Raw genomic sequence first — 14,374 nt, 5'->3', positions numbered from 1 at the left:
TGACGTGCACAGGGTTCATGGTGGACTCTTCCTGTGTTGACATGCACAGGGTTCATGGTGGACTCTTCCTGTGTTGACATGCACAGGGTTCATGGTGGACTCTTCCTGTGTTGACATGCACAGGGTTCATGGTGGACTCTTCCTGTGTTGACATGCACAGGGTTCATGGTGGACTCTTCCTGTGTTGACATGCACAGGGTTCATGGTGGACTCTTCCTGTGTTGACATGCACAGGGTTCATGGTGGACTCTTCCTGTGTTGACGTGCACAGGGTTCATGGTGGACTCTTCCTGTGTTGACATGCACAGGGTTCATGGTGGACTCTTCCTGTGTTGACATGCACAGGGTTCATGGTGGACTCTTCCTGTGTTGACATGCACAGGGTTCATGGTGGACTCCGGGTTCATGGCATCCTTGCATATAGTATCACCTGGGACCCCTGAGAGACTCAGGACACTGAGACTGAAATAACTTATACATTTTATGCAATTGTATTAAATAGTTGGCTAAATCCAAACCAGCTTGTTGGACATTTGGAGCATAGATCTCTGGATGTTTTAGAAACATCACTGTTATGAGATTATTTGACCTCATAATGGAAATGTCATATTCTTGATGCAAATAATGAGTAATCAAACATTTTTTAAAAATGAACGGTAGTTTGTTGAGTTCCAGACAGTCTTTCAGGAGAGTTCAACCCTCTTCCCTGCTATAATACATGTGACAGGTGACTAAAACGCGAGCTCACTGACACGCCTGCAATATCACACTTTACCACAAGATGTCAGTCTTTTCATATGTAAACATTACAGGGTAGATTTCTGAAAGGTCCTCAAGGTGAACAGCTCAGAAGCCTACCTTACCTCACAGGTTGGGGAATCCTAACGCCTAATATCGGTATTAGCATCATGGTTTTGAGTATGTCTGGATTGTTTTGGTCAAATGTGTTCATTCAACTACAGTGACGGCTTATAATGACCAATAAAAAACAACAGTGAAGTCCATTTCCTACGGTTTCTGATACGACTTCTAATAGCAACAGATGGGACCTAATAGACCAAATCTACCAGAGGCCCTGACCCACCTATAGCTTTTACAATGAAGAATTCCCCTGTGACCAACCCAAACAAAGACCAATGGTTCTGGCCACAACCCAGCATGTTGCAACCTGAACCTAGCATTTGGTTTCCACCACATGCAGTGGACAGAAGCCGTTGGTGCGTAACAACCACTATTGACTGTTGAGAGAAATCTACTTGAGGCTAAACACCTTCCTCTTCTGGAGGCAAAACAGAGCCCCCAGTGATGGCCTAATTTGGCCCTAATTTCAAAGCGCCAATGGAAACAGGGGTTTAGTGTAGCATCAGCATAAACCAGGTGGCATCTTGCAGCACATTCATTACAATACAGTAGGTCCTAGTGTGTGTGCTGCCAGTGTGACTGGAGGTCGGCAGTAGCAGGTAGGTTGGACTGGGTCGTCTGCTTGGTTGTGGTGTTCTGGAGTCTGTTGGCGAGGTCGCGTCTCTGGCAGACAGACACTCCCTGGCCCAGTCTGCCCGACCGGATTCATAATTGATGGTGGGTAAGCAGCTCAGGTCGCTCCCTCTCTCTGGTTGGGGGCACGGTTATGGCAGCCTCGCCACCGAGGTCACCTCCGGCTCTGACACAGCTGCCAGTTAGTGGCATAATGCACTATATTATTCAGTACAATGGCTATAAGAGGAGAGCCGCGAGACAAAGCAAAACACTAATTAGCTGGTTTGGTAAATCAACGGCAGCAATCAGGGAATGATCACATGGTCTTTGGTTAATGATTCTCTCTGCTGTTCCATCGTCTGAAATAGATATTGCTGAAACTATCTGCATTCGATAATGTTTATTCTGCTTCTGAATTAGATGAGCATCGGTGTTCAAAATAGGTCAGAGGGGGATCATTAACCAAGCAAAGATTAGAAAAAGAAAATCAAATGTAATGAGAGAGTTCCAGCTACCTCGAAGACTTGCAACTTCATAAACTCTGTCTTACACAATGAAGTGATGCCTCGAGGCTTCCTCTACCTTCCTAATGAGAGAGTTCCAGCTACCTCGAAGACTTGCAACTTCATAAACTCTGTCTTACACAATGAAGTGATGCCTCGAGGCTTCCTCTACCTTCCTAATGAGAGAGTTCCAGCTACCTCGAAGACTTGCAACTTCATAAACTCTGTCTTACACAATGAAGTGACGCCTCGAGGCTTCCTCTACCTTCCTTTCTCCCCCTCTACCTCCCTCACCTCTCCTGCTTTAATCTGCTCTACTGAAACTCTTCCGCCCCCCCCTCTCTCCCTATCCCATCTACAAAAAGCCTCACACGGACCCAAACCCAATGAGCGTAGGGTCACCCTGGAGCTAATCTGATCAGACAGACAGTGAAATGAACCCAGCTGCAGTGCTCCACTCCTGGGTCTCCGGATTCTCAAAGCACCATGAACTCCTCTAATGCTATCAGAGCCATCTGAATGGCACTAGAGTAGGTGAAGGATGTGGATGGTCCTGTGGAGGGAGGGCCAATGGGGCCAATAAAGAGACAAAGCCTGGAGTCTGGGAAAGGCCTAATTAAAGGGCTGGGAGACAAACTGGCTGTCAGGAGGAAAGGTAATATCATTAGGGTTTGTGGAGAGAGAGAGAGAGAAGGGCTGAAGTCTATAAATGTCAGGAGAGGGGAGCTCTGCTGAGCTCAGGTCGAGCGTTCCTCAATGAGTTTCCAATTCAATGTGCTTAAACTCACCCGGGCTCCATCCATTAGGTTCCTGCTCAGGTTTGTGTAGAGGACTGATCAGTTAATGAAAGTAGACTATCGGATTGCAACTCAATCGTCTCGTCCGAAACGACAATGCATTTTGATACACCTTGATTGATTCATCTTCTACGCAATTAAAAAGAGTATTAAACAGGAACAGGGTTGCATATTTGAAGAAAGATCATTGGACGTCAACATTAAGAAAAATGTATTTATTTTACAACTTTAAAAAGCGACTTTTTAAGCACAAAGATTCACTCTTATATATAAACACTTTTCCTCTGCATTAAAAAAATGGTAGCATGTGCACATTGTGCTTGTCTGTACAACCGCTCTCTGGGCCCCCCTCGGCAGCTGGGACCCAGTCTACATTTTATTGCATAAGTCACATGTGATCCGCACATGTCAATTTACAGGATAGTGGAAAGAATCAAGTTGAAAAGGAGAGAAAATAACGACTAGAAAGATTCCTTTACACAGTGAAAAACAATAGCAGCTTTCAAAAGGAAGGCGTTGCACATTGTCCAGAAGAAACTAAATCCAACAGAAATATAGACCAACGAATGGAGCCTGTGATTGTGCTTTACTCAACAACAAAAAACAAAACAGCTGACCCTAAAGCAAATCCTTCCACCATGTAAACCAACGCTAAACAAAACAAGCTGGTAAACTACAACCCCCTTCCAGGAGAATCTGCAGTTAGGAGCCTGTTTTTCCCTTTGAAATGTGACCGAGCACTAACACTAGATGTACGGTTGCACACATCCCATTAGACAGGCGAGTTTTACACGTCTTCTGTTAACTAGAACTTCCGACACTATTAGAATCTACATTTCAAAAACTACATTTTCCCAAAAGGCAGTCGATTTCCCCCCCCGTTGTCTCTGAGGAGGGGAAGGCAGAAACTCTTGTTTAAGCATTATCGTTTGTCATCTTGTGATATCTCAGACTGGAGACTGACAAACAAAATGCTTCCTGGAAAATCTGCAGAAACAAAAAAAATGAAGAACACCTCAAACAACCTGGACATTTAAAGACTTTGGTATGAACAAAATGAAGCGCTCAATCAACACAGGCCCTATTGGTACGCCTGACTGTCCCAATATCCCTTTAAAGAATGGACTTCATTCTTAGTCCCGGCAAAGTATGAAATATGCATAGTGGTATTCATGTGAAGAAATGAGATTGAATAGACATGATCAACCAATGATTAAGAGAATCAAACAATATCCATTGAATATCCAAATCAGGGGGATCTCAAGTTATGACAGGTTCAGAGTGCAATTTCTCAGCAAACAATGACTTGGCCTCCAGAATGAAATCAGAGCAGGGCACAAGAGGGCAAGGGTCACAGAGGGTGAAGAGGTGACCATCTGAACCCTGTGACTGACATGGAACCTGGGAGATCAGATGGAGCAGGTAGACACACACACAGGTAGACACACACACACTACCTGGTCTCAGATGCGTTTGTGCCGTCTTGTGAAATCCTATGGTCATTGTCGTGCTAAAACAGATCTGGGACCAGGCTAGGAAACACAAGGTTGGGGCTTTGAGTTTGAGAACTACTGCACCTGGACTGACAGTGAATTTCACTAAGAGTAAATGAAGGTTAACCCCCATTGACTAAACCATTTCCTCTGCATGTTCTAATGAAAACATGGAGCTCACACTCTTCTTACTGTCTCCTCTCTGACAGCAGTACCCGACTCACACCAGCAGTAGCTTTTCCTTTCATTATTTTATACATGTCATTGGCGTCCCCTCAAAGAGCGAGGGCCAACGTCACTGCAGTCGTCAGATTCAGTCCTTTACCAAGTTCAAAAGTCATTTAGGAAAATGGGAGAAATGGTCCTTTGAACAAAAAAAAATTTCAATCCCCTTACGCACTTTAGAATTCCTGTAGCCGGTCGGAGACGGTGAAACCCGATCCGTCTGAACCACAGCTGCAGAAAATCCTTCTCACAAACAATCTTTGATCTGACTCCATATCAGTCAGAAGTGAAACCGTCTCCTTCGTCTTGGCCAGCCATTGTTTACCAGTCAGTTAAAAGCTGAATCATTCCCTGCTGCCGCGGCTGCACCACCAACAGGCTCTCAAGACTCAAGCCTATTAACCGTCTGAATTAGAGGTGGCTCTGCAGCCCTCCTCACTCACATCCACCTGTCAATAGGCCAGGCAGGGAGATTAAACAGGCCTGAGCCCACGCATGCTAACGGATGGGAGAAAGACCGACTGTCATTAGCTTGCTTTCCGCTAGCGTCTCCGTGTGCCAAGAATTAGGGCTGCGTTTAAAACAACCTCAGCCACCGGCGATGTTCTTGTTGAGAAACTACAGATGTTGACAGTGTTCCTCGAACAACATGACGCCTCAATCTGCCCACTCTCTAACACACACGCACAGACACACACACGCGTTTCCAGAATTGTAGTGTATTGATTAGCAAATGATTGATATAATTTCCAGATGACTGATAGAGTAATTAAAATGTAGTGTAGTAGCCAGTATTTCTGACAATGAATGTAAAATAGGCTATGATGTCAGTGTTACTGAAACAATAACAATATTCAATGAGATGTTACATTCATCTACATTTCATTTGCTGATCAGACACTCACAACTGGAGAGGGTTCACAAAAATCACCACATGGTGAAATTAAAATGAGTGACATCACTAAGTATGAATTCAAGATGGATTTATAGTGGACATGAACAGAGCTCCAGTCTCAGACTGAGGAGGGCGGCCATTTCCTGGCAATGGGAAAAGATAGGAGGTAATGTAACGACTATAGCGAATGCCTCTGGCTCCAGTATGTGAAGGATGATGGGCCGACCCCAGGGAGCTGTAATGGGAGCTAGTTGTGGCCGGGGATCAGGGATGCTGCCTCCCATTGCTGGGCTGAAATACAACCCGTGTCCCAGAGCAATCAAACTGACCTGAGAGCAGCTACACGGACACCGCCTCTGAACAGATTAGGACTACGGGGCTCCGCAGGGTTCAATCTTCGCCCCCCAAAATGAGATTGTGGTGAGGTGGTTATGAGGCCTATGGGAATGGGATGTTTTTTAGAGGGGGTGAGAAGTTGCTGCCCCTAAGAGCTTTTAATTTTTTTTTTTTTACCTTTATATAACTGGGCAAGTCAGTTAAAGAACAAATTCTTATTTTCAATGACGGCCTAGGAACAGTTAACTTCCTGTTCAGGGGCAGAACGACACATTTGTACCATGTCAGCTCGGGGGTTTGAACTTGCAACCTTCCGGTTACTAGTCCAACGCTCTAACCACTAGGCTACCCTGCCGCTGATCGCAAGTCAGATCTATTTATTGGACACTGATGTTTTAGGTTGGGTTAAAATAAACTAATTCTACATCTGGGGTTACTCATGATAATCCAATGACGATAGTAGCTCCTTATCTTTCTACTCTGAACACCAATCGGTGGACTATTTACTATCATAGAACAACAAATAACATTTGGTTCAAAACAACTATTATCAATGTTGTTGGGAAACTGGTCGGTCGGGGGAAAACCTGATCCAACATTCAGAATTCATAAAGACTCTCCTCCAAAAAGAGTCTTTATAAATTAGACTCATATCATCCTCCATCTAGTATTTACAGTATGGTTTCAGTCAGCTAGTTCTTCAGCCATCCCAAAACACAGGTCAACATTACAGGGGAGACTAGTGAAGGAATAAAGTGTGGGAACAAAGCTATTCAATAAACCCACTCAAGACATTCTTCTTCTGTAGCTTCCTGATGAGTGAAGAGACAAATGGGGGTGGGGGGGGGGGCACCCTTTTTCTCCCATACACACAGACACACTCCCTGAAGCTACGTTTGCACATAATTACAACAGCTAGCTCGGAATAGACCACAGCTGCAATTACAGTGGCAAAAATAAGACCCGGGACGAACGGCACCGCAAACATTCAGCGCTTTTCGACTGAACACACCTTTCACCTTCTCTGTAACCAGATCACACACACGTAGCTACGTAGGCTACACACACTTAGCTACGTAGGCTACACACACAGAGAGATGTGCACACACACACGTAGCTACGTAGGCTACACACACATGTAGCTACGTAGGCTACACACACAGAGAGATGTGCACACACACACGTAGCTACGTAGGCTACACACACAGAGAGGTGTGCACACACACACGTAGCTACGTAGGCTACACACACAGAGAGATGTGCACACACAGGTAGCTACGTAGGCTACACACACAGAGAGATGTGCACACACACACGTAGCTACGTAGGCTACACACACAGAGAGATGTGCACACACAGGTAGCTACGTAGGCTACACACACAGAGAGATGTGCACACACACAGGTAGCTACGTAGGCTACACACACAGAGAGATGTGCACACACACACGTAGCTACGTAGGCTACACACAGAGAGATGTGCACACACACATGTAGCTACGTAGGCTACACACACAGAGAGATGTGCACACACACACATAGCTACGTAGGCTATACACACAGAGAGATGTGCACACACACACACATGTAGCTACGTAGGCTACACACACAGAGAGATGTGCACACACACACATAGCTACGTAGGCTATACACACAGAGAGATGTGCACACACACACATGTAGCTACGTAGGCTACACACACAGAGAGATGTGCACACACACACATAGCTACGTAGGCTACACACACAGAGAGATGTGCACACACACATACCACCCGCTTCCCTCCCACACCTCCCCATAGAGTTCATGGTCCAGGACCGGCTCCTAGTTGTGCTTGGCCCGCCCCCCCTTCAGGTAGCTCTTCCAGCGCTTCACCACATCCCGGAAGATGGGCGCGTTATCGATGGACGCCAGCAGCTGCAGCTGGTTGATGTGCGTGGTGTGGTAGTCCCAGCGTGCCAGGTTGGGGGCTGTGCCCAGCATGTAGTGCCGCAGGTCGTAGATGCTGCCCGAGCCCGTGTCATACAGTGGCAGCATGGCCTTGAGGGACTCCATGCCCCTGGAGAACAACAGGCCAGACTCCCGGCCTAGTTTCTCGCCCGCCGTCTCGGCCAGATCGTGGAGACCGAGCAGCGAGTATATGAAGCCGTTGAGCACGAAGGAGCCTGGTGTAGTGGGGTACTCCTCGTACCAGTCGTACTTGTTCATGAAGACAGCCTTGACGCCGTGCTGTTCAGAGTGCAGCTTGTAGGGGCCGGTGGCACGCAGCGCAGCGTTCAGGTACGTCTGGTCCTTGGTGAGCAGGTAGGCGCGGACCAGAGTCGACATGGCCTGGCCCTGCGCCATGGCGGAGTACCAGCCAGGCTCCAGCGGGCGGAAGCCCTCGCCCAGCTTGCGTGTGACCATGATGGGCCATCCGCCACGCTCGTCCTGGTTGCGCAGCAGCCAGTCACTGGCGGCAAAGAAAGCAGCCGTGTGCGCCGTGGTGGAGATGGTGACGTTGTCGATGGCACCGCGCCCACGGACTATCAGTCGCACAACCCGCCGTGGCATCACCTGGAAACAAGGGGGGGGGGGGTTGTTTTATTTAACTGAAGCCATGTTTAACATGATAGGAACATTAACTCTTCCTACCAAGATTCACACAACTTCTACGTTTCTGGTACTTTATAACCTTATGGGTTATATGCTGATTTGGTAACTAACATTTAAAAATATTTTTTATTTTAATACTGTAAATAGTATCTTATGGTCTTAACCAACATGTTAAAATGTATTGTTTGGTTAAAATGCATTATTGTTTCTATACATTTCGTTGTTTCTCTACAGCAGGGCTCTCCAACCCTGTTCCTGGAGAGTTACCCTCCTGTAGGTTAACTCCAACCCTGTTCCTGGAGAGTTACCCTCCTGTAGGTTTTAACTCCAACCCTGTTCCTGAAGATCTACCCTCCTGTAGGTTTTAACTCCAACCCTGTTCCTGAAGATCTACCCTCCTGTAGGTTTTTAACTCCAACCCTGTTCCTGAAGATCTACCCTCCTGTAGGTTTTAACTCCAACCCTGTTCCTGGAGAGTTACCCTCCTGTAGGTTAACACCAACCCTGTTCCAGGAGAGTTACCCTCCTGTAGGTTAACTCCAACCCTGTTCCTGAAGATCTACCCTCCTGTAGGTTTTAACTCCAACCCTGTTCCTGGAGAGTTACCCTGCTGTAGGTTTTAACTCCAACCCTGTTCCTGGAGAGTTACCCTCCTGTAGGTTTTAACTCCAACCCTGTTCCTGGAGAGTTACCCTCCTGTAGGTTTTAACTCCAACCCTGTTCCTGGAGAGTTACCCTCCTGTAGGTTTACACTCCAACCCTGTTCCTGGAGAGTTACACTCCTGTACGTTTCAACTCCAACCCTGCTCCTGGAGAATTATCCTCCTGTAGGTTTTTCCACTACAACCCTGTTCCTGGAGAGCCACCCTCCTGTAGGTTATCTCCAACCCTGTTCCTGGAGATCTACCCTCCTGTAGGTTTTTCACTACAACCCTGTTCCTGGAGAACCACCCTCCTGTAGGATTTTTCACTACACCCCTAATCTTCTGCAGACGATTCTAATAATTAGCTGGTTGACAAACTGAATCAACTGGGGATTGGAGAGCCCTGCTCTAACACAATTAAGATTGAAGGTGCTAACCTTGGTGGCCTTGACGGCCTTGGTGTTGGACAGGCCCACGCCCTTCCTCAGGTCGGTCAGCAGGTCCCGGGTGACCGTGGACCAGGCAGCACGGGGCCCGATGCCGTAGGTGATGTCGCGGCCACTGAAGGCGATGAGCTGAGCGGAGGTGACATAGTGGATGATGAAGGGCGCGCCCTTCTCCGTGGTCTCCAGCACCACAGACACGCTTCCGTTGGAGGTGAACTTGAGGTCGAAGGAGATGATAAAGTCCTTGGAGTTGCCCAGGGGGAGGGAGACACCTTCAGAGTTCTCTGTAGTGACAGGAGGGAGAAACAACATGGTGGGTTTAATGGTTTCACAGTTCTTCACAGTGCTGGTAGTCACTAGGGTCCATCGTTCTCTGAACTAATGAGAATGTGTGTATTTGGGTTTGTTCTCAAGGTTAAGAACAGGGTGAGGGAGATGGTGACGTTGGATTTATTTTGTAACAAAGCGCTGCATTTAGAAAAAAGACAGTTTGTCTTAAACATGCAGCATCATAAAGAGCTACCGTGTCATTCTAAGGACAGCTTTCTGTAGGCTTGCATTGTAATAGAACGTTGAGAAGTCCCCCCCCCCCCCTCCAACAGATGCATGGGTTCTGAGAGAAAGCCCCCACCCCCCCCTCCAACATATGCATGGGTTCTGAGAGAAAGTCCCCCCCCCTCCAACAGATGCATGGGTTCTGAGAGAAAGTCCCCCCCCCCTCCAACAGATGTATGGGTTCTGAGAGAAAGTCCCCCCCCCCCCCCCTCCCCTCCAAGAGATGCATGGGTTCTGAGAGAAAGTCCCCCTCTCTGTTCATTTCATGATAAACTTGGGCAAATGAATACATGCTTTTATACATTTAGTTGGTTCCCTACTGATAAGTTCAATACATTTTAGAATATTGTTGAATTCTGTTTGGTCTGGATTCAGTCCACATCTCGCACTGCAACACTTCCTTAGGCAGCAGCCCAGCATGAAACACACAGTTTGACAATACTACTACAAAGACAGGCGCAGACAGAGACAGGCGCAGACAGAGAGACAGGCACAGACAGAGAGACAGGCACAGACAGAGAGACAGGCACAGACAGAGAGACAGGCACAGACAGAGAGACAGGCACAGACAGAGAGACAGGCACAGACAGAGAGACAGGCACAGACAGTCAGGCAGGCACAGACCGAGAGACAGTCAGGCAGGCACAGACCGAGAGACAGTCAGGCAGGCACAGACCGAGAGACAGTCAGGCAGGCACAGACCGAGAGACAGTCAGGCTGGCAGGCAGGGCCCCAGGTTTCTACAGCTCTTTAATGCACTCATAAATCCATTACTTAAGGCAACCCAGAGAGTAAGTGGATTTGTACTGTGGCCCTGTGATTACTCTGCCATCAATAAATGATGGGCTGGGAATACAGACGAGATCCCATCTCCTCTCTGATGCTGCTGCTCATCACCGTGGTTGAGAGAGACACTATGCTAGGTTGTCTGATGCTGCTGATCACCGGGGGTGAGAGAGACACTATGCTATAGGTTGTCTGATGCTGCTCATCACCGGGGTTGAGAGAGACACTATGCTAGGTTGTCTGATGCTCATCACCGGGGTTGAGAGAGACACTATGCTAGGTTGTCTGATGCTGCTCATCACCGGGGTTGAGAGAGACACTATGCTATAGGTTGTCTGCTGATGCACATCACCGGGGTTGAGAGAGAGACACTATGCCAGGTTGTCTGCAGCACAGGTGCACTAATACATACATTGCCTTCATTCACACACCTGGACTTCCACATTATGTTGAGTTAGACGGATTTTAAAATGGATTCAATTGAGATTGTGTGTCACGGATCTACACACAGCACCCCATAATGTCAGTGGAATTATGTTTTTACAAATATTTACAAATGAATAAAAATCTAAAGTTGTAATTTTGGTCAATAAGTATTCTACCCTGAGCGACACACACAACATATACATATATATATATATATATATATATATACACACTGTTAAAAAAAATAAAGGGAACACTAAAATAGCACATCCTAGATCTGAATGAATGAAATATTCTTATTAAATACTTTTTTCTTTACATAGTTGAATGTGCTGACAACAAAATCACACAAAAATTATCAATGGAAATCAAATTTATCAACCCATGGAGGTCTGGATTTGGAGTCCCACTCAAAATTAAAGTGGAAAACCACACTACAGGCTGATCCAACTTTGATGTAATGTCCTTAAAACAAGTCAAAATTAGGCTCAGTAGTGTGTGTGGCCTCTACGTGCCTGTGTGACCTCCCTACAACGCCTGGGCATGCTCCTGATGGGGTGGCGGATGGTCTCCTGAGGGATCTCCTCCCAGACCTGGACTAAAGCATCCACCAACTCCTGGACAGTCTGTGGTGCAACGTGGCGTTGGTGGATGGAGCGAGACATGATGTCCCAGATGTGCTCAATTGGATTCAGGTCTGGGGAACGGGCGGGCCAGTCGATAGCATCAATGCCTTCCTCTTGCAAGAACTGCTGACACACTCCAGCCACATGAGGTCTAGCATTGTCTTGCATTAGGAGGAACCCAGGGCCAATCGCACCAGCATATGGTCTCACAAGGGGTCTGAGGATCTCATCTCGGTACCTAATGGCAGTCAGGCTACCTCTGGCGAGCACATGGAGGGCTGTGCGGCTCCCCAAAGAAATGCCACCCCACACCATGACTGACCCACCGCCAAACCGGTCATGCTGGAGGATGTTGCAGGCAGCAGAATGTTCTCCACGGCGTCTCCAGACTGTCACATGTGCTCAGTGTGAACCTGCTTTCATCTGTGAAGAGCACAGGGCGCCAGTGGCGAATTTGCCAATCTTGGTGTTCTATGGCAAATGCCAAACGTCCTGCACGGTGTTGGGCTGTAAGCACAACCCCCACCTGTGGACGTCGGGCCCTCATAGAGTCTGTTTCTGACCGTTTGAGCAGACACATGCACATTTGAGGCCTGCTGGAGGTCATTTTGCAGGGCTCTGGCAGTGCTCATCCTGCTCCTCCTTGCACAAAGGCGGAGGTAGCGGTCCTGCTGCTGGTTTGTTGCCCTCATACGGCCTCCTCCACGTCTCCTGATGTACTGGCCTGTCTCCTGGTAGCGCCTCCATGCTCTGGACACTACACTGACAGACACAGCAAACCTTCTTGCCACAGCTCGCAATGATGTTCCATCCTGGATGAGCTGCACTACCTGAGCCACTTGTGTGGGTTGTAGACTGCGTCTCATGCTACCACTAGAGTGCAAGCACCGCCAGCATTCAAAAGTGACCAAAACATCAGCCAGGAAGCATAGGAACTCAGAAGTGGTCTGTGGTTATCACCTGAAGAACCACTCCTTTATTGGGGGTGTCTTGCTAATTGCCTATAATTTCCACCTGTTGTCTATTCCATTTGCACAACAGCATGTGAAATGTATTGTCAATCAGTGTTGCTTCGTAAGTGGACAGTTTGATTTCACAGAAGTGTGATTGACTTGGAGTTACATTGTGTTGTTTAAGTGTTCCCTTTATTTTTTTGAGCAGTATATATATATATATATATATATTACATTGGATAAAAGTAGAGACTCAGAGCTACCAAATGGTATTATCATACACTACAGAACAATGGGAAAGTAATTATGCTTTGAAAATTGATAAACGTGTAACCTCACTTTTGACAAAATGTATTGAATGTTTTGGTACACCTCCTGGAGAGCTCATCTTTGTCTACACCCATTCAGCATCGTTCACACTAAGCTTTAGCCCCACCATCTCTTTAAGGATTCACATGTACTAAACAATCAAAGACATCAAGACTAAAGGCTGGTTTATACTATGGGTGTGTTAATAATTTAATTTGAACAGCAGAAGAGCATGTTAGCTCCACACACTCACTGTTAGCCTGCACTGGGAGTCTGGGCTGCATCATGTTAGCTGCACATACTCACTGTTAGCCTGCACTGGGAGTCTGGGCTGCATCATGTTAGCTCCACATACTCACTGTTAGCCTGCACTGAGAGTCTGGGCTGGATTATTTTTGCTCCTCACTCATGCTGCACAGAAGTTAAACACTTGAATAATGTGACACTGCATGTAGAAAAGTTGAAACTGTTAATTACTGTTCGCAAAACAATGTCCATACAGGCTAAAATACTTTACAATGCAAGAAGATACCGGTAGCTCCCAGCTTTGTAGGCTAACTTTCCACCAAAAACATAATTAATTCACTTTATCGGTTTCCCTCATGTCTCTCTCTCTGTCAAAGATTTATTGCCTCAGAGAATTGAGGGCTCCGACAGGCCGGACCCCTCTTGGTTCGTGAACGACTTCATTACTAGTTAAAGAGACAGTGGCAATGTTATAAAATAAGCTACTTCTATGCAAATGTTGTTGATCAGTACAGTAACATAAGTGTCACATGGAAGGGAAAGAGATTGTCATCTGTACCCCATGAAATCAGCCAAAACAAGCTGAATGACTCAACGCATGCACACACTCCTATTGAATATGCATTCCCCTGTATTGTGCATAGGCCTAGGCTACATCTTGATTTACACAGTTTTTCAATAGAGATTTACCATTCAAAAAAGGTATTACCATGATGTTGTTATGTAGATAGATTGTTTAATTGGTTCATTAATTCATACGTGGCTGTATCTGAAGAAGTCTGACGTAAAACATTTCAAATGTAATGATATTTAACTCAAAAGATGTCCGGCAATTGAACAGAGCAGTACCTGAGTTCATCTGTCTGGATCAAGTGCCATTCTGAGGCTTTGGCTAATATGCCTTCTGTTTTTGCTGTGGTATCGTTTTGGTATCGAACATTGTGATACTAAACCTGGTATCCAAATTAAAATGCAGGTATTGTGACACACTGACAACCCTCCTACTCTGTCTGCCGAATTATTTCGCTTTGTATTCCTTAATAGGATGTTAGTGGGTGGAGCCG

The 14,374-nt window shown here is 46.6% G+C and overlaps 1 protein-coding gene across 1 annotated transcript in view; it reads right to left on the bottom strand.

Moving 5' to 3' along the window:
* Positions 1–7,397: 7,397 nt before the first annotated feature.
* LOC110506198 (D-glucuronyl C5-epimerase B-like) overlaps positions 7,398–14,374 on the bottom strand; it is a 77,044-nt gene continuing 70,067 nt past the window's right edge. The window contains exons 5-6 of the mRNA XM_036963807.1: positions 9,401–9,693; positions 7,398–8,280 (exon numbers count right to left, since the gene is read on the bottom strand). Coding sequence (XP_036819702.1) covers positions 7,549–8,280; positions 9,401–9,693 — 1,025 coding nt within the window. The 3' untranslated portion in view covers positions 7,398–7,548. The remainder of the gene's footprint in view (positions 8,281–9,400; positions 9,694–14,374) is intronic.

This window comes from Oncorhynchus mykiss, chromosome 26, assembly GCF_013265735.2.
Source record: "Oncorhynchus mykiss isolate Arlee chromosome 26, USDA_OmykA_1.1, whole genome shotgun sequence".
NCBI classification, from domain to species: domain Eukaryota; kingdom Metazoa; phylum Chordata; class Actinopteri; order Salmoniformes; family Salmonidae; genus Oncorhynchus; species Oncorhynchus mykiss.
The sequence above is the reverse complement of the archived record's forward strand: the minus strand, read 5'-3'. Positions and strand labels throughout refer to the sequence as shown.